Source organism: Primulina huaijiensis, chromosome 12 (genome assembly GCF_012295235.1).
Source record: "Primulina huaijiensis isolate GDHJ02 chromosome 12, ASM1229523v2, whole genome shotgun sequence".
In the NCBI taxonomy this organism is placed as follows: Eukaryota; Viridiplantae; Streptophyta; class Magnoliopsida; order Lamiales; family Gesneriaceae; genus Primulina; species Primulina huaijiensis.
Window position 1 is genome coordinate 8,508,959 of NC_133317.1, and position 23,554 is coordinate 8,532,512.

The 23,554-nt window shown below is 35.5% G+C and overlaps 2 protein-coding genes across 5 annotated transcripts in view; one reads left to right on the forward strand and one right to left on the reverse strand.

The window, feature by feature from the left end:
• The first annotated feature begins 7,523 nt into the window (after positions 1-7,523).
• Positions 7,524-23,554, forward strand: part of LOC140989807 (intermembrane lipid transfer protein VPS13) — an 87,540-nt gene continuing 71,509 nt past the window's right edge. Inside the window, exons 1-8 of one of the 2 annotated variants that reach the window (XM_073459226.1) lie at positions 7,524-7,711; positions 7,992-8,176; positions 8,999-9,076; positions 12,024-12,136; positions 12,410-12,503; positions 14,927-14,970; positions 16,498-16,566; positions 16,966-17,027. In XM_073459226.1, coding sequence (XP_073315327.1) covers positions 8,080-8,176; positions 8,999-9,076; positions 12,024-12,136; positions 12,410-12,503; positions 14,927-14,970; positions 16,498-16,566; positions 16,966-17,027 — 557 coding nt within the window. In that variant the 5' untranslated portion in view covers positions 7,524-7,711; positions 7,992-8,079. Of the gene's footprint in view, positions 7,712-7,835; positions 8,177-8,998; positions 9,077-12,023; positions 12,137-12,409; positions 12,504-14,926; positions 14,971-16,497; positions 16,567-16,965; positions 17,028-23,554 lie in introns of those variants that run through there. The other variant, XM_073459227.1, reaches the window with a different exon arrangement.
• The window catches only part of LOC140989808 (zinc finger CCCH domain-containing protein 17-like), an 80,389-nt gene continuing 75,589 nt past the window's right edge, over positions 18,755-23,554 (reverse strand). The window contains exon 4 of one of the 3 annotated variants that reach the window (XM_073459234.1): positions 18,755-19,461. In XM_073459234.1, coding sequence (XP_073315335.1) covers positions 19,312-19,461 — 150 coding nt within the window. In that variant the 3' untranslated portion in view covers positions 18,755-19,311. The remainder of the gene's footprint in view (positions 19,462-23,554) is intronic. The other 2 variants (XM_073459232.1, XM_073459231.1) reach the window with 2 other exon arrangements.

Consider the following 23,554-nt stretch of genomic DNA (forward strand, 5'->3'; position numbering starts at 1 on the left):
GATGTTAAGGGGCTGCCATGGATAGGGTAATAATATGGATTGGTTTATAGCCAAATCATGATAATTATTGAAGGGCAATACACTGGAAACCGTAGGCAAAGAATAAAATAACAACCGTGAGTTTGGGGAGGGCCTTGTGTGCAGGCTATGGTTCTAGGGGATTGTTGGTTTTGCATGGGGTCATGGGGCTGGCCAGGGCTGGTTGGGGGCTTGGCCAGGGTCAGGTTCGAAGTCTGGGTTGGGTCCTAGGGTGGCTAGGTTATGGGCTTGAGGCTGGGGAAGAGTCCACGTGAAGTGGGACTCTCCCCCATGTGCTGATCGCGCGAGTGTGTGGGAGGGAGAGCAACCAAAGAGGGCGTGCTGCTGGGGCTTGGGCGAGCTAGGAAGGTCCTATAGGGTCTAAGGATTTTGGGTAAGGGCTGGGTCAGGGGCTGGAGTGGCTGGGCTGGCTGCTGGTTCAAGGCAGCGTGAGAGGCAGTAGCGCACATGAGTGTTGTTCTTAGCTTCAGGAGCTTCGCTGCTGGGTCCAGGGGTTGGGTCGGTCTAGGCTTTGTCTGGACATGGTCTATGGAAGGTTAGGGTCATGAGGGGTCAAGTGGTTATGGGGTGGAAGTGTCCTAATTGAGTTAGGAGTCCAAGACACACAAGGAGACTCACACACACACCCACATGCAATCGGGTCTCAGTTCCAGGAGGATTTTCAGCAAGCCAGGGCTGGTATTTCGGGTTGGGCTTGGTCAGTAGGGTCCCTAGGTGAGTTGGTTAGGTTTTGGCTTAAGGTGGCTTGGGCGTGGCTCGAGTAAATCGGGAGATGGTTCGGGTGGTTCAATAACGTGTCAAAAACAAAAATTAAAGAACTAAAATTGAATCCAAGGGTCAACGGGTGTGGCTCATGACTTGGAAGGGTAGAATAAATCATAAAAAGGTTATGTTAAAAATTTGGGATCAAAATAACGAGTTTTGGATTTATTCGGGATTTAATCGCCGCACAAAACGCTAATTAACGAGTTAATTGAAAAGCCTAGTTTTAGGCATTATAAAATTATGAAAAATTATATTTAAGCTCAAATAATTATTAAAAGTCTAAGTTTTCAGTTTGAGAATTTTATATTAAGGTTTGGTTTAATTCGGGATTAAAACGCAGTAATACGTCTTATTTAAAGATTAATTTAAAAGTCATCGATTAAGCCAAATAAAAATATGAGAAAATTAACGTAGGCTTAAATAATTATTTGGGACGTGTTAGAGTCAATGGAATTATGAAAAAGTCAAAAACGTGAAATTTTATGTCTAGGGGTAAAACGGTCTTTTTACACCTAAAAATTAGTAAACGTCATAGCAGTGCCCTGAATGCTGTTTTATGTGCTAATATGATTATTTTCTATAGTTATGGATGTTGATGAAATTTTATATGTTAAAATGATATTTTAAACGTTTATGGGATTTTATATGTTAAAATGATATTTTAAATGTTCAGGGAATTTTATATGTCTATGATTTAATATGTCAAAATGTTATTTTAAATGTTTTGAGGTTAAAATGATTATTTTCAAATGTTTATGAGTTTTTACATGATTAAATAATGATTTTTAAATGTCCATGGATTTTTATGATTTAAAGGTTGACATTTAAAATACATGTTGCATGCTTGGTTTCAAAAAAATGAAAAATGTTATGTTATTCATGATTTTCATAAAGTAATGTGAATGAAAAATGTTGAAGGAAGTGAAGTGATTGTGACTAATTCGTTAATAATGGCGATGTCGTGAGGGTGACGGTCTAAGTGGGAGCCCGACGATCGTGTTTCCATTATTGCGAATATGAGGTTATGAGGTTTGAGGAAGAATGAGAATATCGTGAGGGGAGAAGGCCCCAGAGGGAGCCCATTTATGGGAGAAGGCCCCAGAGGGAGCCCCGACGATCGTATTTCTATTCGATCGTGTTAGGCCAAGGCTCAGTTGACCGGTGAGAGCGTCGCCGATACTGTTGTTATATGTAGATGGATCCATCTTTCATGTCATGTCATGTCAGGAAAGTCACAATTAACGATCTGAATTCAACAAAGGAAAAGGAAAAGGAAAATGTTTATGATCATGAAAAATGTTTTATGTTATGTCATGTTGATGGAAAAAGAAAAGGTTAAGGTTTATGTTATGTATGTCATGAAAATGATTTTATTTAAATTTTATGTATCTTGAAAATGTTTATGAAAATGTTATTTTAAATACAAGTATTTTTCAGTGTTATATGTTAATTGTATTACGTATTACTTGTTATCAAAGATATGATGTGTTGAGTCTTTAGACTTACTAGGTGTGTATGATGCAGGTGATATTAATAATTATGATGTTGGAGGACTTGATATGTGACTTTGCTGGACTGACGTTGCACATAACCCGAGGACCAGCGCTTCTATTTTCCGCATTTAAGTTTAAGATTTTAAGTTTAAAATTTTTACGTTTTTATTTACGCTTTTGAGTGTTTTTTGAGAGAATTATAGTATGGGCTGTATTTCTCAAATATATAGTTGGTTGTTTTAATTTTAAAATGGTTCTAAAATATTTTTATGCAAATGTGTATGATTCGGCCGATGATATGTAATGGTTAAAAAAAATTCTAGTACTTTTAAAGCAATAAAAAGGGCAGGACGTTTCACGAACACCAAGAAATTACAGTGCCTCTACGAGTAAATACATTTCTTGTTTGGGAACATACTTTGTGTGGATCAGATAAATACTCAGCATCAGCATAACCAATTATGCTTTGATTGGTATCTTTTGAATACAAAAGTCTCAAGTCTATCGATCCTCGTAGATAACGGAATATATTTTAATTCCGTTCCAGTGTTTTTTTGTTGGATATGAGCTAAATCTTGTCAATAAATTTACAGCAAAAGATATATCAGGTCTTGTGCAATTTGCCAGATACATAAGGGCACCAATAACATTTAGATATTGTATTTCTGGATCAAGAATAACTTCATCATTTTTACATGGACGGAATATATATTTTTCTATGTTTAATGATCTAACAATCATTGGAGTACTTAAAGAATTTGATTTATCCATATTAAAACGTTTAAGGACCTTTTCTTTATAATTTGACTTGTGAACAAATATTCCACATTCTCTTTGTTCAATTTGCAAACCCAGGCAATACTTTGTTTTTCCAAGGTCCTTTATTTCAAATTATTCATTCAAGTACGACACAATTTTTTGAATTTCCTTATTTGTTCTAATGATGTTTAAATCATCAACATATACATCAATAATTAGGCATCCGGATGTTGTTTTCTTAATGAAAATGCAAGGGCATATTGAATTGTTTACATATCCCTTTTTCATTAAGTGTTCACTCAGCTGATTATATCACATTCGACCCGATTGCTTTAACCCATATAATGATCTTTGCAATTTCACAGAATAACATTATATGGGTTTTGAACTTTGTGCTTCAAGCATCTTAAATTCTTAAGGGATTTTCATATATCGAGTGATTCGTATGCCAAATGTAAACTGCAATGGAGAGTATTTATGATATGCACTTGGTCTGATGCGAATTAATGCAGCAGCATGTAAAATTGCATGTCCCCATATAGAGACATGGGGTTTTGTTTTCATAATCATTGATCTAGCAATTAGTTGTAGACGTTTAATCAATGATTCAACTAAACTATTTTGTGTATGTACATGAGCAACATGATGCTCCACAGTGATTCCTATTGACATAAAATAATTATTGAAAGTCTGGGAAGTAAATTCACCAGCATTATCAAGTCTAATTTTCTTGATTTTATGATCAGAAAATTGATTCCACAATTTTATTATTTGAACAAGTAATCTTGCAAATACCACATTCTGAGTTGATAATAAACATACATGTGACCATCTGCCAGAGACATCGATCAATACCATAAAATATCTAAATGGTCCACATGGCGGCTGATATGGCCCACAAATATCACCCTGAATACGTTCAAGAAACATAAGTGATTCAGTTTAAATTTTAGCTGGTGATGGTCTTATAATAAGTTTTCAAAGAAAACATGTTTTGCATTGAAACTTATTATTTTGAAAGATCTTCAGGTCTTTCAGCGGATGACCATGCGTATTTTCTATAATTCTTCTCATCATTGTTGAACCAAGATGTCCTAATCGATCATGTCAATTGCTCAGTATTGAAGAATTATCAACTACTATGTTTGATTCAATTGGACTTATATATGTATAATGCAATCCAGTAGGGAGCATTGCTAGTTTTTCAACTACATATTTCTTTCCTAATTTATATGTTGTAAGACACATATATTTCTAATTTTCTTTATTTATTGTCTGAGTATCATACCCATGAGAAAATATGTCATTAAAACTCAACAAATTTCTTTTCGATTGTGGTGAATACAAAGCATCATTTATCAGAAATTTTGTACCATCAGGTAACAAAAAATGTGCTTTACCACAACCTTTTATCAAGTCTACAGGACCTGATATTGTATTAATCATTGTTTTTGTTGATTTTAGTTCCAAGAAATATCTTTTATCTTTAAGAAAGTGTACGTTGTACCACTATCAAGTATGCAAACTTCTATGGGATTAGTTCTTTGTTTAGCTTTGTTCATAGCAGTTTTCATATTTGAACTTAAAAAAAAATATGCAATGAAAAAAAATTTACTGACAATACATATGTAATTTATTGAAAATTATAACACAAATCATATTTATACAATAAAACATTATCATATGAGTACATGAAAAATAAATTATTTTACATTTATATTCCACCAATATATTGTTCATTTTCAGAGAAATCGTTGAGAAAATCTGTAGTATCAATATTTTTCATTTCCATTCCACCGGCATATTGATCATTTCCAGAGAAATCGTTCAGCAAATCTGCAGCATCAAAATGAGTTGAATCACTCATACGGCCACTGTGTTCAGTGAAGTTGGTCTTTTTTCTTTTCCCTTTATCGATTCTTTATAGAGCTTGCAAAGGTATTCGGGGGCTCGATAAATACGAGACCAATGTCCAGGAGTGCCGCCACTAAAGCAAGAACTTTCAGATCGTTTTTAGTGATTTTCATTAACGCTCATATTCTCATGGTGCCTTTTCAGTGTGTGGGCCGTGACGTCCTTTTTAGATGAGTTATAGAAATAACTATCTCGATTGTTTTCAAAACAACGGCCGTGACCACGACCACGACCACGACCACGACCTCAACCTCAACCAAAACCTTGTCTCTGAATTTGATTTTGGTTTCCAGGTTTAAATTCATTTTTACTTACAACATTTACTTCTGGAAATGCTGTTGATCCAGTGGGTCGGGAGTCATGATTTCTCATTAGCAGCTCATTGTTCTTTTCCGTCACAAGAAGACATGCGATAAGTTCAGAATATTTCGCAAATCCACGCACTCTATATTGTTGCCGCAGAGTTATATTTGATGCGTGAAACATGAAAAATGTTTTTTCAAACATTTCTGATTCCGTAATCTCATGTCCACAAAATTTTAATTGCGAGATTATTCGATACATCGCCGAATTGTAATCAGTGACTTTCTTAAAATCTTGAAATCTTAACATATTCCATTCATCACGGGCGGTTGGAAGTATAACTTCTCTTATATGTTCAAATCTTTCTTTTAATCTTTTTCACAGAGCCATGAGATCTTTTTCGATAAGATATTCACATTTTAAACATTCATCAAGACGTCGTCGCAAAAATATTATAACTTTTGCTTTTTCTTGTGATGAAGATATACCATTTTCTTTAATGGTCTCGCTTAGACCCAATAACTCAAGATGCATTTCTACATCAAGAGTCCATGACATATAATTTTTTCCTGTAATGTCGAGCGCAACAAATTAAAGATTTGCCAAATTTGACACGGTGGTACTAGAAAAATAACAATGCATTTTATTAGTTAAGTTATAAATTTATTAAAATGGTAATACAAAGTAAAAGATAAATTATAATTATAAGCATGCTTAAAAATAAAGAAAAAACGAGTGGAGGATATTCTCCGATAAATAAAGACTAGTGAGTATAATAACTATATAATTATACAAAATAACCTTGAAAGAGTTATCTTCTTCTTTTTCAAAAATTTTGATGAAGCAAAATTTTAGGGGAGGAAGAGTAAGTTTGGAGTGATTGAATGTGTTTGTGAATTCATATTTATATTGTAAAAACTAGCCGTTTATTACCGTTTATGACCGTTACAAAATAAAAAAAAATAAATGTATGTATATGTAAATTTATGGTAATAATATGATGTATATAATGTTAATCATGTTTAAATAATTATGTATATCATATCACAATATTATAATGAGGTGTCAGAGACTCCTTTTATATAATACTGTGACATTATACAAATATATATAATTATTATATAACACAATAAAAATATATAAACAGTGAAATAATCACGTCACATTATTATAATGAGGTGTCATAAACTCCTTTTATATAATAACATGGAATTATTCAAATATATATATACAATAAATAAATAGAAATCACAATAAAATTATATAAGCAATGTGATAATATAATCACACCACGTTATTATAATGAGGTGTCATAGACTCCTTTTATATAATAACATGATGTTATATATTAAATATATACACAATAAAAATAAATAAACAGTAAAATAAATATTCTTACTTTTGAATATTGTTATTTTTTCTTGTGTTTTGGAGCTTAGAAAAATATGGAGAACCGAACCTTCGAGTATCGTGCTGATAACATGTTAAAAGTAAAAATTTACGGTAAAAAGTAAAAATCTCAAAACTCTCAATATATTAAACTACACACTTTATAAAATTTTCTCTCTACTCGATTGTGATTTTCTTCACAAATTCAGAAACCTATTTATAGAATTTCTTTGGAATTAATCCAAATATAAATACATCATTATATACATCATCACACACTAATTTTTAATATTTACAATTCTTATTTTCAACATTCAACTTTCTTATTTTCAACATTTAAATATTTCAACTCATATTTTTCAATATATTGTATTTAATTCAATTTGCAAGCAGGATAGTTGAAAAATAAAGAACTACAATAAGATAATATAAATATATAATATATAAATTAAATGAGGTTAATTAATCTAAATTCTAATTAGGTGATCTAAAAATACAAAATTTAGATTAGGTAAATGCAATTTACTAGGACTACAACAAGAGTCCATGATGTGGTTAACAAACCAAATTTTTAATAATATTATTATGTCTTATGCACAAAAATAGTGTTTTATTAATATATAATATTTTACAGATTCACAAGATATATGAATCGAAATATAATTTTTCAGATCTACACAATAATGTATGAGTAAATATCAACTCAATATTCGGTTTTACATTAGTTTATTAACCACAACACCAACGCGTGTTCAAAAAATAACGATTTTAAGAGTTGATCATGTAATTTTCATGATATATTTAATTTTCATTAATTATTTCTTGTTTAGATATTTAATTAATAATTTTCAATTTAATCACATAGCAGCAGCTCTACAGACTTGTTCAGCGAAGGCCATTTCGAAAGGACTCCCAAGAGGCAACCTTCAAAATCCCAGCGGCCAGGCAGCAAACCTCATTCTCCGATCAATCTCAGCACCCTATCGCCGCCGTCTCCTTCGTGATTCGCCTCGCAATGCGGTCACCTTTTGACATCGGCATTGAAATTGGTAGGTTCAGCATTTCAAATTTCCTCATAGGCTACTGAAAATTTCGCTCAAGGTCTACTAACAGGAAAAAGTGAAAAAGATAGCGGCCATAAGCGTTTGTGATTAGTTCATCGGGAAACCTCAGCAACCTAAACCCCGGTGACCGTAGCTATTCGTGGGGTGCAACCTAAACCCCGGCGACCGTAGTTATTCGTGGGGAGCACGAAAGCAACTTCCAATTCGCGATTTCTATAAAAGAAGCTCAGTCCATAAACCTAAGCGTCTCTATGTCTCTGTCCAGGTTTCTCGTGTTTTATCTCTTCTCGTGCTTGTTCAACGGCATGAAATAGAATTGGAAAACAAAAAGTGGACGGGGAAAAACAGAAACCATGTTTGAAGGGTTGGTGAGGCAGTTGATATTGGGATATCTGGGACTATACATCAAAGATATCCAAAAGGAGCAGCTCAAGATTACCCTCTGGAATGGTAATCTTCTTTCACTCGGTCTCTCAGTTGGTTTTTTATCGATGTATTTACTTCTGGTTTATTGGTCTATTTAGTAACAAAGACAACGTAATTTCGATCCATGGTTTCTCAGAACGGCTGCCACAGTCGCATAGGCTTCCATTCTAGCCACAATGGTTAAACAATTCTTCTTTTTAGCATTATCAATCTTAAAACTTGTGGATATTGCTAAAATTTGTCTGAGTAGCCTAATCAACAAGATTTTAAACTTGAAGAGAATGTTTCAAATGGAGGTCAGAAAGGCCACAAATGAATCTCAACTAACAGGTTGAAAACCTGAAATATATATGGCTTCACAGTGCCACGTTTTAAAGTCAAGCTTCATTGAAGAATGTATTACATAACATAAATGTATTATAAGTCACACCACCATCGTATAAAAACCACAACGTGGCTAATATCATTTTTAAATGAAAGGAGAATCATAATTATGAAAATGTGACTAATCCCCAGTTAATCCAATGTTTGTGCCATTCTAGTGCCACTTGGGTGTAGCAGCTGTTATACTGTTTTACTGCTGTCCCATAATTTATTTGCACAAAATTTTATCATAGACTGGAGTTACATAATGTAGCCTTTTTAGTCTGTTACCTCGCACACAGTCCTGCTACATTGTTGTCATTTTGGCAAGTCAAGCTTGAGATCCCATAAAAATGCGTGATTTCACTTTTCTACGTATGAATCTGTTACATCCAGCCTCCAGGACAAATTTTTGAATCACTTGCTACCATATAGTGATATTTGGAGAGAAATTTTTGATATGTAGTCGGTATATGTATGCAGAGGAAGTTTTACTTGAAAATGTGGAGTTGATTCTTGAAGCTTTTGACTACCTAAGGTTGCCGCTTGTTCTCAAACAAGGTAGATATTCAAGTCAATTCACTGATAGATTACATATGTTTGGATTTTGATTTTATTCAATAGAAATCATATAGTATTGGACATAATTTCTAATGCATTTGGTATGTAGTTCTTTTGTTTGTCAAGCTTCTCTTGATTGTTCAGCATGGTTGCATGATATACCTGTTGTATTTATTACATCACTGAATATTGCATATCTCAAGTGGAACATAAATGAATATGTTATTTCATTCTGCTAAGAAGCGAAATATCTTACTGGCTTTGCTTGAGGAGAATATTTGTTAAAGAAGAAACAACATATCCCGAGTTGTAGTTAGAAGATGTTTCTTCGAAAAGAAAAATATCTCACTGCCTTATATCGAGGGGAATAGTTGTTAAAAGAAGAAGGAACAAATGCAAAGCAGTTGATTTTCTGGGGCTAAAAAGTCGCATATAGTAGAAATGGAATCACTTTAAAGAGTTTGATTTTGAGAATGCTTCCACAAGACCATTTTCTAATTACTTTTATTTTTCCGACAAACTCTGGCCCATAATGGGATAAATTCTTATTTATTTATTTTTTATATTTGTGTTAGATTCCTCATGTTTGTTGATGAATTACAAAGTGATTTGATTCCAGCTACACTTTTACTTAGACTACATTATATTAGATTAGCTACTGACTGTTTTCTTCTAGCTAGAGGCTTTGGGGTTTATGGTTTTACTATGTTGCTCCCTCTTTCGTTTTCATATGCTAGTCATAAACTAAAAAAACAATCTTTCCTTAGTTTTTGACGTTTGACTCTTTTCATTAGTGGCACACACTTAAATTTCTAAAGCCTAGGGCTGCAGTTTTGGTTTTCTTCTCTCTGATTGAGTAATTTGAAATGGATGTTTTGAGCACTTCGAGTTTATATCATTTGCTGATTCATGATGTGTTAGATGTGAATTTCCAAGTGAGAAGTATTCTAGATGCCTTGGGTTTCTCGTTCATGCAGTTCTATTGGTTTAGTACACATGCTAAAACATGGAAGGGAATACATATTCCGAATTTCACACATTGGATTACTACTTCAGCAAGTAACTCAGTCAACCTTACTGGTAGTTATGGACTATATTATTTCATGCTAAGCTTACTTGAGTACTATTTGTCAGGGATAGTGCTAAAGACGTCTGCTTGACTGACATTGTGAGTTTGCTACAATTTGTGTACGAGAAGATAATTGCATACAGTACAGTCCCAATATGATCATAATCGCCTCAATATGCATTGTAAGGGTGAAATTGGGATGTATTATCAAGAAAGTGAGAGAAATGCCAAATTTAGGTAAAGATGAGAGGTCATATGGTCTAGATATGGATAAAACAATACAGAAAACTTTCGGAACTTACTGATATAGAAAACTGAGTTATCTTTGCAGGGGTAAAAAAGCATGACTCAGCAGTCAGTTGTGACAAGAATTTCATTATATTTAAGAACTTGGAGTTGAGTAAGAAGACTCTAAAAAATGTTTGTATGATGAACTTCAGGCGATGAAGGATGGTATAAATATTAAACATAAGAACTATCAGTACTTGAGACCACTGTTTTTAGAACCGGTCCTGACCAGCCGGTTCGACCGGGAACCAGCCATGCCCAAAAATCGTTTTACCGGTAAAAACCTGTCGGACCTGTTCACCTTTTCTTTAATTTATTTTAGAATTCAATTATTTCTTATATTTATTTTAGTAGTATTAGAGCTTATTTGATTTATTTTTTTGTTTAAAAAATATATATACTTAAATTTGATATTTTGATTATATGTATGTACTGGTTCACCTTTTTTTTAAATTTTTCTAGAATTCAATAATTTCTTATATTTATTTTAGTAGTATTAGAGCTTATTTGATTTATTTATTTTTGTTTAAAAAATATATGTACTTATATTCGATAGCTGGTCCTGTTGATTCACTATTTTAAGATAGATCGCTTCGATAATCGGTCTGCTTATGAAAACATTGCTTGAGACATGCGATTTTGTCAATATGGAAAATTACATCGCATTAGGTTTTAAAGACGTGTGAAAAACCACAAAATTCAAGAAAAACATACCATTTGAGTGTCCATGTCTCCTAACTATTGATGGCATGGTCAGTTGGAGCTTGAAACTTCTTTAATTCAACAAGAAAATGCCGGTGAATTAAAGCTATTGACATTCCTCTTTGGAGGAAATGTTCTAATTTCTATAATGAACTAGTGTCATCAGCCGGTACTGGGAGATGTGAAATATAATAACAGGATATATTTTACCCTGTTTAAGAGAACTGAGATTGTAGCAGCCCCTATGCTCCTTACAGGCTCATGGCTATTTGTAACATGACTAGGTGAAACAGTCGAACATTGTACAAGGAAGTTTTTTGAGGGTGATCTATGTAGGAAAGAGTACAAGGTCAATGGACGTGTCCATGTATGCTTTTGTGCCATGAATTGCTGTACTGGCAATGATGTAGTTTGAAGCAATGAATGATGATGGCTTCATTACCAAGGACCTTGAGGGAAATCGTCAGGGAATGTATGAATTAATTTATTGTTGTGGCAGTTTGTTGATAGAACATACAACTTTTGGTGTAAAAATAGTTAATGCGATTTGGGTGATCTGGTTTATCAAGTCAAATTACAAAATTGGATTTCTCGAGATTTGAGAGATGAGAAAAAACATTGTTAAAAGATTAACATTTGTACTTGGAATCCATATTATATTTTAATAATTTATTGGGAAACTGATGTTGGTATGCTTACAGATTTGAAGTTCTGCTACATTATCCAGTGTATGGCCTTGAAAATTGAGTTTGTTTACATGATTTATGCTTGCTAGCTGTGCTCTTCAAGATTGGGACATGTTTATTCTAATTTTTTTTCATGTTTTTAGTTGACTTTTTCATTCTATATCTGCGTTGCTAACAAGACCTCAACGAATTCATCTTCTAGGTCGGATTGGGAAGTTGAGCATCAAAATTCCATGGAAGAAACTTGGTTGGGATCCTGTCATTATCATATTAGAGGATATATATATTTGTGTCAGCCAACGTGAAGACAAAGATGTAATTCTGTCTTAGCATCATGTATATTGAATTAGTCTCTGAGACTGTTATTCCATAAATGTGTAAAATGCAATTTATCTGGTAATTGTCTCATTGAGAACATATAACACCCCCCCCCCCCCCCCCCCACTTTATCGTTGCCATTCTCTTACCCTTTTTGACGGTCAGTGATGGGATCCTAAGGTCGTTAATGACTATATTTTCTGCCAGTCATTAGGCAGTTTCTTTCACTACCCTTTGGATGACCACTTCTAATTTTTTTACTCTGAACAGTGGTGCATGGATGCTGTTGAAAGAAGAGAATTTGCTAGCAAAAAGGCGCAACTTGCTGCGGCAGAACTTGCTAAGTTATCGCGACGTGTATGTGGTGAGCATTTTCATTTTTGATTCTATGTTCCTTATCTTGTATTTATTGAACATCATTGTTGTCATTTTTGCATTGAAATTGACATAGAAATATAGTTTGCAGAGCATGAACAGCTGCGGGAGTCATTTTGTAATTTGAGTTTTCCGTTTCTCAATAATATTTTCATCATTGAAAGACAGCCACCATCACCCCATCATCATTTTTTATTTACAAACACACGCTATTACTAGACCTTTAGAAGATGCCAAATACATTTTTTTTTGATTGAAAACTATGATTTTATTATAATAATAGAGAAGTTTACAAAGACAGTGGATGAGCGATCCACAAGACACCACACAAATCAGGGAACTACAATATCGTTGGTAACAAATAAATTTCCAATCTCTTACTAGATCCGATATTGGCAGGTGATTAAACTGTGGCATCTTAGTCATCCAACTCGCAACTCTGAATTTAATCTTCTCCCATGCGTCGTCCAAGGACTCCGATATATCAGTGAATACACTACTGTTGCGCTCCAATCAAATTGACGAAAAGATACAATGAACTACGAAGTACCAAAAGTTCCTAATGCGTTTCCCGGTAAGGAATCCCGGCTCCATGAGAAACATGTCTTGTGATCTGCTTGGAAAAGTCCATTCAAAACCCAACTCTTGCATAACTTTAATCCAAATACGAGTCTTGAAGGAACAATGCAACAATAGATGTTCTTGATTCTCCTCATTTTCCCTGCATAAGCTACACCATTGTGGGCATAAGGCATAGCCGGACCAGCGTTTTTGCAAAGCATCACAAGTCTGCAATTTCCCCAAAGCCACGATCCACGAGAAAACTTGAACTTTATGTGGGATAGGTACTCGCCAAATGTTAGAATAGTAAATGATAAAGGAAAATTGGTAACCAGAAAGAAGGAAGTGCATAGAGAACTAACAGAAAAAACACCAGAAGGCTCCCCCAATCAAACCCGAATGTCCTCTGTGCCCAAACTCAATCTAAGACCCCTAAAAGAGTGCTGAACTCTCCCAATTCGACATCGTTTAACGCTATTCTGAAACGAACATCCCATTGAATGCTGACCCTGAATATCGACGACAGAGAAGAATGGGCTAATCGGTTTGTTGATATTGGAGGAGATGAGAAAAAGATATGGAGAACGCTCTTTGAACGACAAAGCTCCCGCCCACCTATCCTCCTAGAAACGAATGAGATTCCCCCCTTTGAGCACCACTCTAATCAACTGATGACAAGCCGTGTAAGAACAAGAGATAAACTTCCAAGGACTTCTAATAGTTGAGTTCCTAGCCATCCTTACATCTCACTCATTATCTTGAAGTCCATAAATGCTTACCAAACTTTTTTCCACGAAGAGGCTCTTTCCACCGAGCATCTCCACCACCATTTCCCTAAAAGCGCCTTATTCCTCAGACAAATATTTCCCAATCCTAGACCTCCTCTGTCTTTAGGTTTGCAAACTTGTTCCCAAACAACGACATGGCAATGTGCCTCCCCATAGGCTCCGTCCCACAGAAAATTCCTCATCAATTTTTCCATTTGTTTTGCCACCCAGGTTGGAACTTTAAAGAGAGACATAAAATATGTTGGCATCGCGCTTAACACCGACTTTATCAGTGTAAGACGACCGCCTCGTGAGAGAAATGCCTTCTTCCAACTTGCGAGTTTTTTTGACATTTTTGAAACCACGGGTTCCCAAAATTCAAGATTTCTCGGGTTGCCTCCCTACGTTGCCCCGAGATACTTAATAGCCACTGCTCTTTTTTGCACCCAATTGCTAACGCCAAACCATCGACCTCCGCATCTGAAAAATTTAATCCCAACACAACGCTTTTTTCCAAGTTGATTGTCAAGCCCGATTTGATGCCGAACAATTTTATTATTTCCACCAAAGCCATCGTATGCCTATCAGATTGGACAAAAAACATGGTATCGTCTACGAATTGAATGTGTGAAATTTCTATTTTATGTCTCCCAACTTCAAGTCCTCTCACAACATTCTCTGTTATGATAGAGTAGATTACAAATACGCCCCATCATAATTAAAATTATGTTCTGGTACTTTTCTTTTCTTCCCTTTTTGGGATGACCTTTTTTTCATGGTAGAATTGAAAATCTGTATGGAAACGATTAATTTGCAAATTAACTTCAAAAAAACTTCACTGATGTGAGTGGTGAACAGTGAAAATTTACAAGCATAAATATATGATTTTGATGAATCACTCTCTTTTTTTCTTGAACTTTCTTGTGTGCCTTTTTTGGATCCCTATCCTTAATCAAAGATTGAGGATAGAACAGTTGCTGGAGTATTTTTCTATAATATTTGGTATTTACTTCAAAAGTAATATTTGTTTTGTTCTGTGGATGATTGTTTTTCCATTGGGTCACGAAAGGTTTCTTTCTTGCAGATAATCAAACGGGAAAATCGTTTAGCTCATACATCACAGCCAAGGTAATGCATAGGCACAAGCTGCTCATTGTAATTCTTATGTTGATGATGAAAATACTTTGAACCTATTTGTTCCTTTTACCACTTTTTATCTAGCAAAAAGGTGAAGTTCGCTATCTTAATAATTGTATCACGTTTGAATGAGACAATGGGAGTGTATTTAATCATTCTTCACCCTTCAAGAGAGATAATAATTACAACTAAATTTCTCAACAAAATCCATAAAACCTTTAATGTTACATTGTTATATTTCTTATGCGGCTTATTCATGCGACAGCTCATCATATGGGCGAGTAATATTTATTGTCTTTGAAGCTGGTTATTGTCTGGCTTCTTAGCTACAAGAAATCGGTTTTCAGTATCTCCTCATTATGTTATCTTATTGCAGATCTTTCAAGCCTTGGCAGTATCTGTTTAAACAAAACTGCCATGTGCTTTCTTTATTCGGTGTCATTAACTCATGACTGCTGTATGCGTTCACACATGCGCCTATCCTCACAAACATACACACAATTTCTGCCCTTAACCTTCTTTCTGTCTCATCTTTACCTGTACACCCTCCCTCACAAAACACTACAGTCTAACTCTTGCACTTGTTGTTGGTGCTGCAACTACCTCCATTTCTTAATCCGTGCACATCATATCTCCTTCTCATGGCAAATGGTTTTCTTTATTCAAGCAGTCACCTAGTCCACTCTGTCACGCTTGTCGAATGTGATGCGACCTCCACTTCTTCAATCGGCTATATGTATCATGATATCTATTGGAAATAACTCTGTAGAGGACATGATCAGTTATTTGATCATAAAGGAAAATATAAGGAAATGCTTGTATTAGTAATTTTTAGTATTGCTTTTGCTAATTATACTTTCAGTTTCTTATTTTGTCCTATGTAGAAAAATGTGAGTAAAATCTGTTTCATCTTTTTCTTTTCACTTTATTTTTCAGAATCCTGAATCCAAACACGTGGCAAAGGAATTTGATTGTTTTATCAGATAAAAAAGCATAGGTTTGAATGATGATGATGATAGATGGTTATTCTTTCAAAAAAAAATTGATGCCGCATTTTCTTGTGCCGACGACATCTAGATTTATAGGTAGGAGCAGTAGATTGTAATTATTTTGAGTTGATCTCTTTTGATCTTGTCTGCAAAAGTTTGTTGTGGCTAGGAAGTACACGGATTATCATGGCTTTTGCCAAATTAAATAGGTACTTTGTAGTCACACATTTGTCTTTGCATGGCCTAATTTTTAATGATGACTTGGCTATGCTTTTGGTTGTGTGATATTATAAGTTTTGTAATCAAATTGGCAGTACTTTCTTTAGGCGTTGATGAAATTTGATTTTACCCCACATGATTGAAATCCCTATAAATAGTGGCATCAGTCATGTCCTGCACCACTGGAAGCAGATATATTACTTTTTGTGGGAAAGAAGATAAATTTTAATCAGTATGTATAACTAGTACAAGGCAGTAGATTTTACCTAACCGGGGCTCTTTTCTCTGCTGCCTTGTGCTTCCTGACCAGATTCTTGATAGCATTCAATTGTCGATCAGAAATGTTCATGTTCTCTATCGTGATTCACTAACCGCAAGGGTATGTTTGCTTCCACTCCTAAAATTTTGCTCGTGTACTTGATGTTGATGAAATTTTGTGTTATTATAAGTATATGGAGGTTGTAACCTATACCTTTGTTGCTTCATCTATTCCCCAAACAATTATCTTTTGAACAAAAATATTTGCTTTAAAGATTACCCTATCAAGCATTTCTTCCTTGCATATTAAAAATATGCGAGGGCATTGAAGTTGTTTTCCTATGGATGTGTGTTTCTTGGTTCTCTTGCTCTGGGAGTTGTTATTATGATCCCTTCACCATGATGTTGAATTTTTTTACAAGATATTGGTGTTATGCTGTTGAATTTTTCGCAAGATTTCTGCATACTTTATTGAAAAATTAATGAAAGTATATTTATTGTACATTCTGGATTTTTTCAGGAAGAAGTTCTATTTGGTTTGAAGTTTTCAAGTTTGACGATTATGAAACAAATTGTTAATGGGTATTGTTTCTTATGCTCTTGATCTTGTTGCCTCCTATTTTACTTGTTCAATTTTTTGTATCACATGGCTTGTACTTTCTCCTCATTTACGTGGAAGTTAAGTATCTTGCATATTCTGAATTGAAAAATTATTTAATGTTTTGTTACTCCTAGAAGTATATTATGAGAACCGCAAGATCATAATTTTGGAGAACAAAGCCATCGAGTAGGAAAAGAAACGATTGAAAGTTGAACTATACATAACTTGAGAAGTGTTCTCTACCTTATCTTACAAAGTCCCAACATTAATCAAAATAATGTAGCCAAATAGTCTATGAATCACCAGACGCATGAGAATATTTATTATTTTTTTATAAGAAACGATATTTTATTAGAATATTTAGTTAGTTGATAAGTAAACTAGAACTATAAATGCCCACTTCATTTTTTTGATATGAAACTAAACTTTATTAAAATAATAAACCGGATTACAAATGAGAGTAATCCTCATTGCCTTGTTACAAAATGTAAATGTCCATTTCTAAAGTAAGATTAGCAGCAGACAAACTTCCAATCTCTAACCAAATCAGAAATAAATAAATGACTGAACTCCGGCAGTATTGTGGTCCAATTCGCAACCCTGAATTTGATTTTTTCCCATACGTCGTCCAAAGAGTCGGCGCAGTCTGTGAATATTCTATTGTTTCTCTCCAACCGTAGCGACCAAAAAATGACGTGGACCACCAGAAACCAAAAACTCTTATTCTTTCTTCCGGTGTGGAACACTGTCTCCATAATAAATAAGTCCCGGGCCTTTTTTGGAAAGGTCCATTCGAAACCCAACTCTTGTAGATCTTTTGCCCAAATTCCCCTTGAGAATGAGAAGTGTAACAATATATGGTCTTGACTTTCCTCCTGAGAATGAGCAGTGTAACAAAATATGGTCTTGACTCTCCTCCTGTTGCGGGCATAAACTGCACCATTGCTGGCTTAAAGCACAAGTAGACCACCGTTTTTGCAATGAGTCTGAAGTTGGGAGTTTCCCCAACGCCACTATCCACGAGAAGACTTGAACCTTGTACGGGACCGGTATCTTCCAAATATTATAGTAGTACGGGAATGAAATGGATGCTGAAACGGGGTAGAGAAAAGCATAGAAAGACCGAACAGAAAAAACCCTGACGAATCCCCCAACCAAAACCTAAAATCATCTATCCCTCTCTCCAACCTAACCGTATCCAATGCCACTAATACTAAATTCATTCAGTTCTACCTCATTTAAAGTTCTTCTGAAACGCACATCCCAATGATAAATAGTACTAACTCCAGTATCTGTGTGATCTAAGAAAGAGCTGATTGGTTTATTAACGGAGTTGGAGATGTGAAACAGAGATGGAAAACGCTCTTTGAATGACAAGACCCCTCCCGCCCAAATATCTTCCCAAAAACGAATTTTATTCCCCCCTTTTAGCACTGCCCTAATCAACAGATGAAAAGTCGAGTAAGACCGAGAGATAAATTTCCATGGGCATTTAAATGTTGTGTTCGTGGCCAACCTCAAGTCCCACCCGTTGTCTTGTAGACCATAAATACTCCTGATTACTCTTTTCCACAATGGTTCCTTTTCCACTGAACATCTCCACCACCACTTCCCTAGAAGTGCCTTGTTCGTCAAACAAACATTTCCCAACCCCAGTCCTCCCCTCTCCTTTGGTCAGCATACTTGATTCCACCCAACTACATGGCAATGGGTCTCCCCATCTGCTCCATCCCACAAGAAATCCCTCATCAATTTTTCCATCTTTTTTGCCACAGTAACTGGCACTCTGAAAAGAGACATGTAGTAGGTCGGCGTCGCACTTAACACAGTTTTAATCAACTTAAGTCTACCTCCCCTCGAGAGAAGATTTCTTCCAACTTGCTAGTTTCTTGGACATTTTGGATATTACTGGTTCCCAAAAGTCGAGAGACTTAGGATCACCTCCCAACGGAACCCCGAGATACTTAATCGGCTAATTCTGTCTTTTACATCCAATTGCTAGTGCCAAACCATCAACTTCCTCTTGTAAAACATTTAAACCCAAAACCACACTTTTTTCCAAATTGATTTTCAATCCCGATTTGAGGCTGAAGTTGTTGAGGATTTCCACTAGGGCCAGTAGATGCGTATCAGACTGGACAAAAAACAAAGTGTCATCCGCAGACTGGATATGTGAAATTTCAATTTTGTCTCTCCCTACTTCCAATCTTCTTATTTGATTCACTGTCTTGGCCCTATTGACCAATCGCCCCAATCCATTGATCACTAAATTAAAGAGGAAAGGAGATTGTGGATACCCTTGTCGAATGCCTCTCTCCCCCTTGAATTTTCCCCGTGGTCTACCATTAATAAAGATCGAGAATGAGACATTCGAGACACACCCCTTGATCCACGACCTCCATCTTGACCCAAATCCTTTCTTTTGCAACACAAAATCTAGAAATCTCCAATCCACGTTGTCATATGCCTTTTCCAGATCAACTTTAAACACCAATCCTTTTTTTTTTCCTTCAGTATTCCTCTACTATTTCATTCGCAATCAGGCAGCAATCCATGAAGTAAGAATCATTTCAATTTCAATAGAATCAGGTTAGAGGACATTCTTGGGAAAATATCCCGTCTTTGTAGAAAAGAAGGGTTGATGGATCGTAGTTAGAAGCATGCTTGGAAAATAATCTAGTTGAAAACATAATGGAACAAACTGGTATTTAATAAAGTTGGAGCCGTGAAATCGAATTTCAAGTTTAGTTTGTGTAAGGATGTAGATGCTAAATATAAAAAATGTAGATGCTAAATCGAAACAATTTTATAATTTCATAGAAAGGCCTAGACAATGATATTTAAGTTGATTACTTTAGAAGTTCTAGTAGTGTTTTACCAAGTGATTATATTCCTTACGAGGTAGGAGTTTCTTAGGTGTCTAGGGCTTAAAAGAGGACCCCAACCTCCTCAATTCAAGCAGAAGAGCTGGAGAAACATTTTTTTACAAGTGGCAATATTCAATTTTATGGCAATAAGAGATTATAGCTTGGCGTGTTCACTCTTGAGATCGATCTTTCAAGAAGGTTGGGAATTGTATCTCATAAAATGTGATCTATCGAACATAATCAGTGAATTTTATTCAGATGGACTCATCAACAAAATCACAAATTGAGACTTACTGTTAAGATCGGTAGGGGGTTAGAAAAAGGTTGATTAAACACCACTGAAAATTTTAAGATTTTGCAAACAGCAAGCTTGATTTCAGCTAGGTTAGCTATTGAAAATTTGAAATAAGGATTCTCAATTAGCTGGGCTTCATAGATAACTTTAAAATGATTTTAATGATGTGCAGAAAGAATCTTAGTGAAAGGCGCTAAGCTGATGGCTAAGTAATCAAGTAATAATAAAAATGTTATAATGTAAATAAGTCCATGTTCAAGGAAGTTTAAAGGAAATCCTTTGACATCCCTCCTTCCTCTGCAGGAAGATATCCCTAGAAATTTTGGAGAATACAACAACTTGTACATACCACTTCAGTTGGGTCTACCCACACTCAAGCTAAAACTCTTAGTATTCACAAATCTCACAAATCTGTTTAGATATTACTGTCTGATAGTTACTGTAAAATGAAATGAGAAAAGTTATTTGATTTCTCTGATCATGAAAACAAAACAAAGGTGTTCAACATATTACATTAGACTTGTAATTATCTCCACCAACCTAGGGATGTGAAAAGATACAAAAAGATATAAATCAATCCTATCTATCTATAAATAGATAAATCTCTGTTTCTACACCCTCCAAGATGGTGCATAGATATTGATCATGCCCATGCCTAACTTGTCAATGAATGCTTCAGATTTGGGTTTGAAATGGCCTTTTGTGCCTAAAGATATAGCGGAGTTGATGGAGAAGATTTCAAGAAACTTTTTATGGGATGGAGCGGGTGGAGATGTACATAGCCACTTGGTCGCGTGGGAACATGCGTGCAAACCTAAGGAAAAAGGCAGATTGGGTGTTGGGAATATTATCTTGAGAAACAAGGTCATGTTGGGGAAGTGGTGGTGGAGATTTTATGCGGAAAATGGGACGTTGTGGAAGAAAATAATTGTAAGTATATATGGTTTACAAGAGAATGGGTGAGATGCGGGGTAAGCAAGAAACGTTACGTTCAGGTGCCCATGGAAGTTTATTTCCCGAATATACCTGACTTTTCAGCAGCGCGTTTCAATAAAGGTGAGAGGAGGTAACACGGCTAGATTTTCGGTAAAATCTTTCTATGATTATTTTTTCCCGATCGGTGCCTTTCCTTCATTTCCATATTATGATAATATCTGGAAGGTACCTGTTCCAGAAAAGGTTCAAATTTTCTCATGGATCGTGGCTTTGGGGAAACTCCCCACTTGTGATTCGGTGCAAAGAAGGTGGCCGCTTTGTGTTTTGTGCCCGCACTGGTGCAGTTTATGTCGGAAGCAAGGAGAAAATCAAGATCATTTACCGTTACATTGCTCTTTCTCTACCCGTATCTGGTCAAAAGTGTTGCAAGACCTGGGTTTCGTTTGGGCGTTTCCGCATAGGGCACATGATCCGTTTGTCTTCGAGCAAGGTGGTCCAACAATCAAAAGTTATCACAGATTCTTGTTAGTGGTGATACATTGCACATTTTGGTCTATTTGGTTGGAGAGGAACAACAGAATATTCGTAGACCAGTCAGAGAATGTGGAAGAAGTTTGGGAGAAAATTAAATTCAGAGTTGCAAACTGGACGACTAGGCTCACTGAGTTTAAATATCTCTCGATTTCAGATTTGGTTAGGGATTGGAATTTTATATGGGTTTGAACATGTTTTTTAATGTCGTAGTCAGTTATCGACTGATTTAGTACTACTGCTGCGGATTACTTATCCGCATCTATTGTAAAATTTTAAGTATTAATAAAGTTATGTTTTTGATAAAAAAAAAAAAAATAATGCCACGTTTACTCAATCATGGGATTTTCATTTTAGAAGGGCTGTTAGAGATGTAGAGCTTTTTGTAGTTGTCCGAGTTGTTAGGTGTGTTAGAGAGAACTAGGTTGATTGAAGGGGTAGATGATTTTCGTGTGTGGAGAGGTTATTTTTGTGGTATTTTCTCAATCAAATCCTTCTTCGAGTCTTTTTTCCCCACACTTGTTTCCCCGTTTTTCCTCTTTTCCATCATATTTGGAAGGTTCTGGTTCCAAAAAAGATTCAAGTATTTTCGTGGACAGCGACTCAGGGTACGATACCGACATCGGAGATGATGCAAAAAAGGTGGCCCTCAATTGCTATGTGCCCAAATTGGTGTATGTTGTGTAGAAATGAAACAGAAACTCAGGATCATATGCTCATCCATTGTCCATTCATGACCGGATTGTGGGCTACAGCTTTGCAAGAACTTGGATTGGTTTGGGTGATGCCGAAGTCAACGAGGGATTTATTGTCTTTGGATTTAGGACAACTAACCGGTACGAGGGGAATAATTTTTTGGCAAGTCGTGGTTCATTGCATATGCTGGATAGTATGGCTGGAAAGAAATGGAAGAATTTTTGATGATAAGAAAAAAACTAGAGAACATTGCCGGGAAAAAATTAATATCAAAGTTGCTATGTAGATCGGCAATCATGATGACTTCAAGAATGTCTCCGTATGAGATATATTGCGAGATTGGGCTTATGTGTATCATTAATACAACTTTGATATTATGTACTTCATGATGAAAGTGGACCACTAGTCCACTGATGAAATGAGTTCTTATCATATCATTAATAAAATAACGTTTCTTATAAAAAACAAATTTCCAGTCAATCTCAATGTGATTTGTACGATGGACATGATTGTTTGCAATACTTATAGGTGATAACTTTGAGTCTCAGCTCTTCAAGAATTCCCTTTATCCATAGCACTTCGCACACTCCATCTACCACGGCTCGAAACTCAGCTTCTGTACTGCTCCAGTCAACAACATTTTGTTTCTTGCTTCGCCAAGTAACAAGGTTTCCCCACACAAAGGTGCAATAATTAGATGTTGATCTCCTATCAGAAACCGATCTTGCCCAATCCGCGTCAGTCAATGCTTCCACGCTTATTTGATCATTTTTCTTGAATCACAAATCTTTCCCGGGAGAACCTTTTGAGTATCTCATGATTTTATGCACTGCTCCCTAGTTTTTTTATTATGGTGAATGAATATATCAACTCACAACTCCCACAACATATGTAACATCAAGTCTTGTATAGGACAAATAGATGAAATTCCGTACAAGACGTTGATATTGACTCTTGTCCACATGAACACCATTTGATATTTCTCTTAACTTTTGATTTGGATCCATGGGTGTATCACTGGGCCTTCAACTAATCATCCATGTCTCTTTTAAAAGATCCAACACATACTTTCTTTGTGACGCCGAAATTCCTTTTCTTGATCTGGCAACCTCCATTCCCACGAAATAGCGCAAGGGACCCAAGTCTTTTATTTCAAACTCTGACGCCATACTTTTCTTCAACC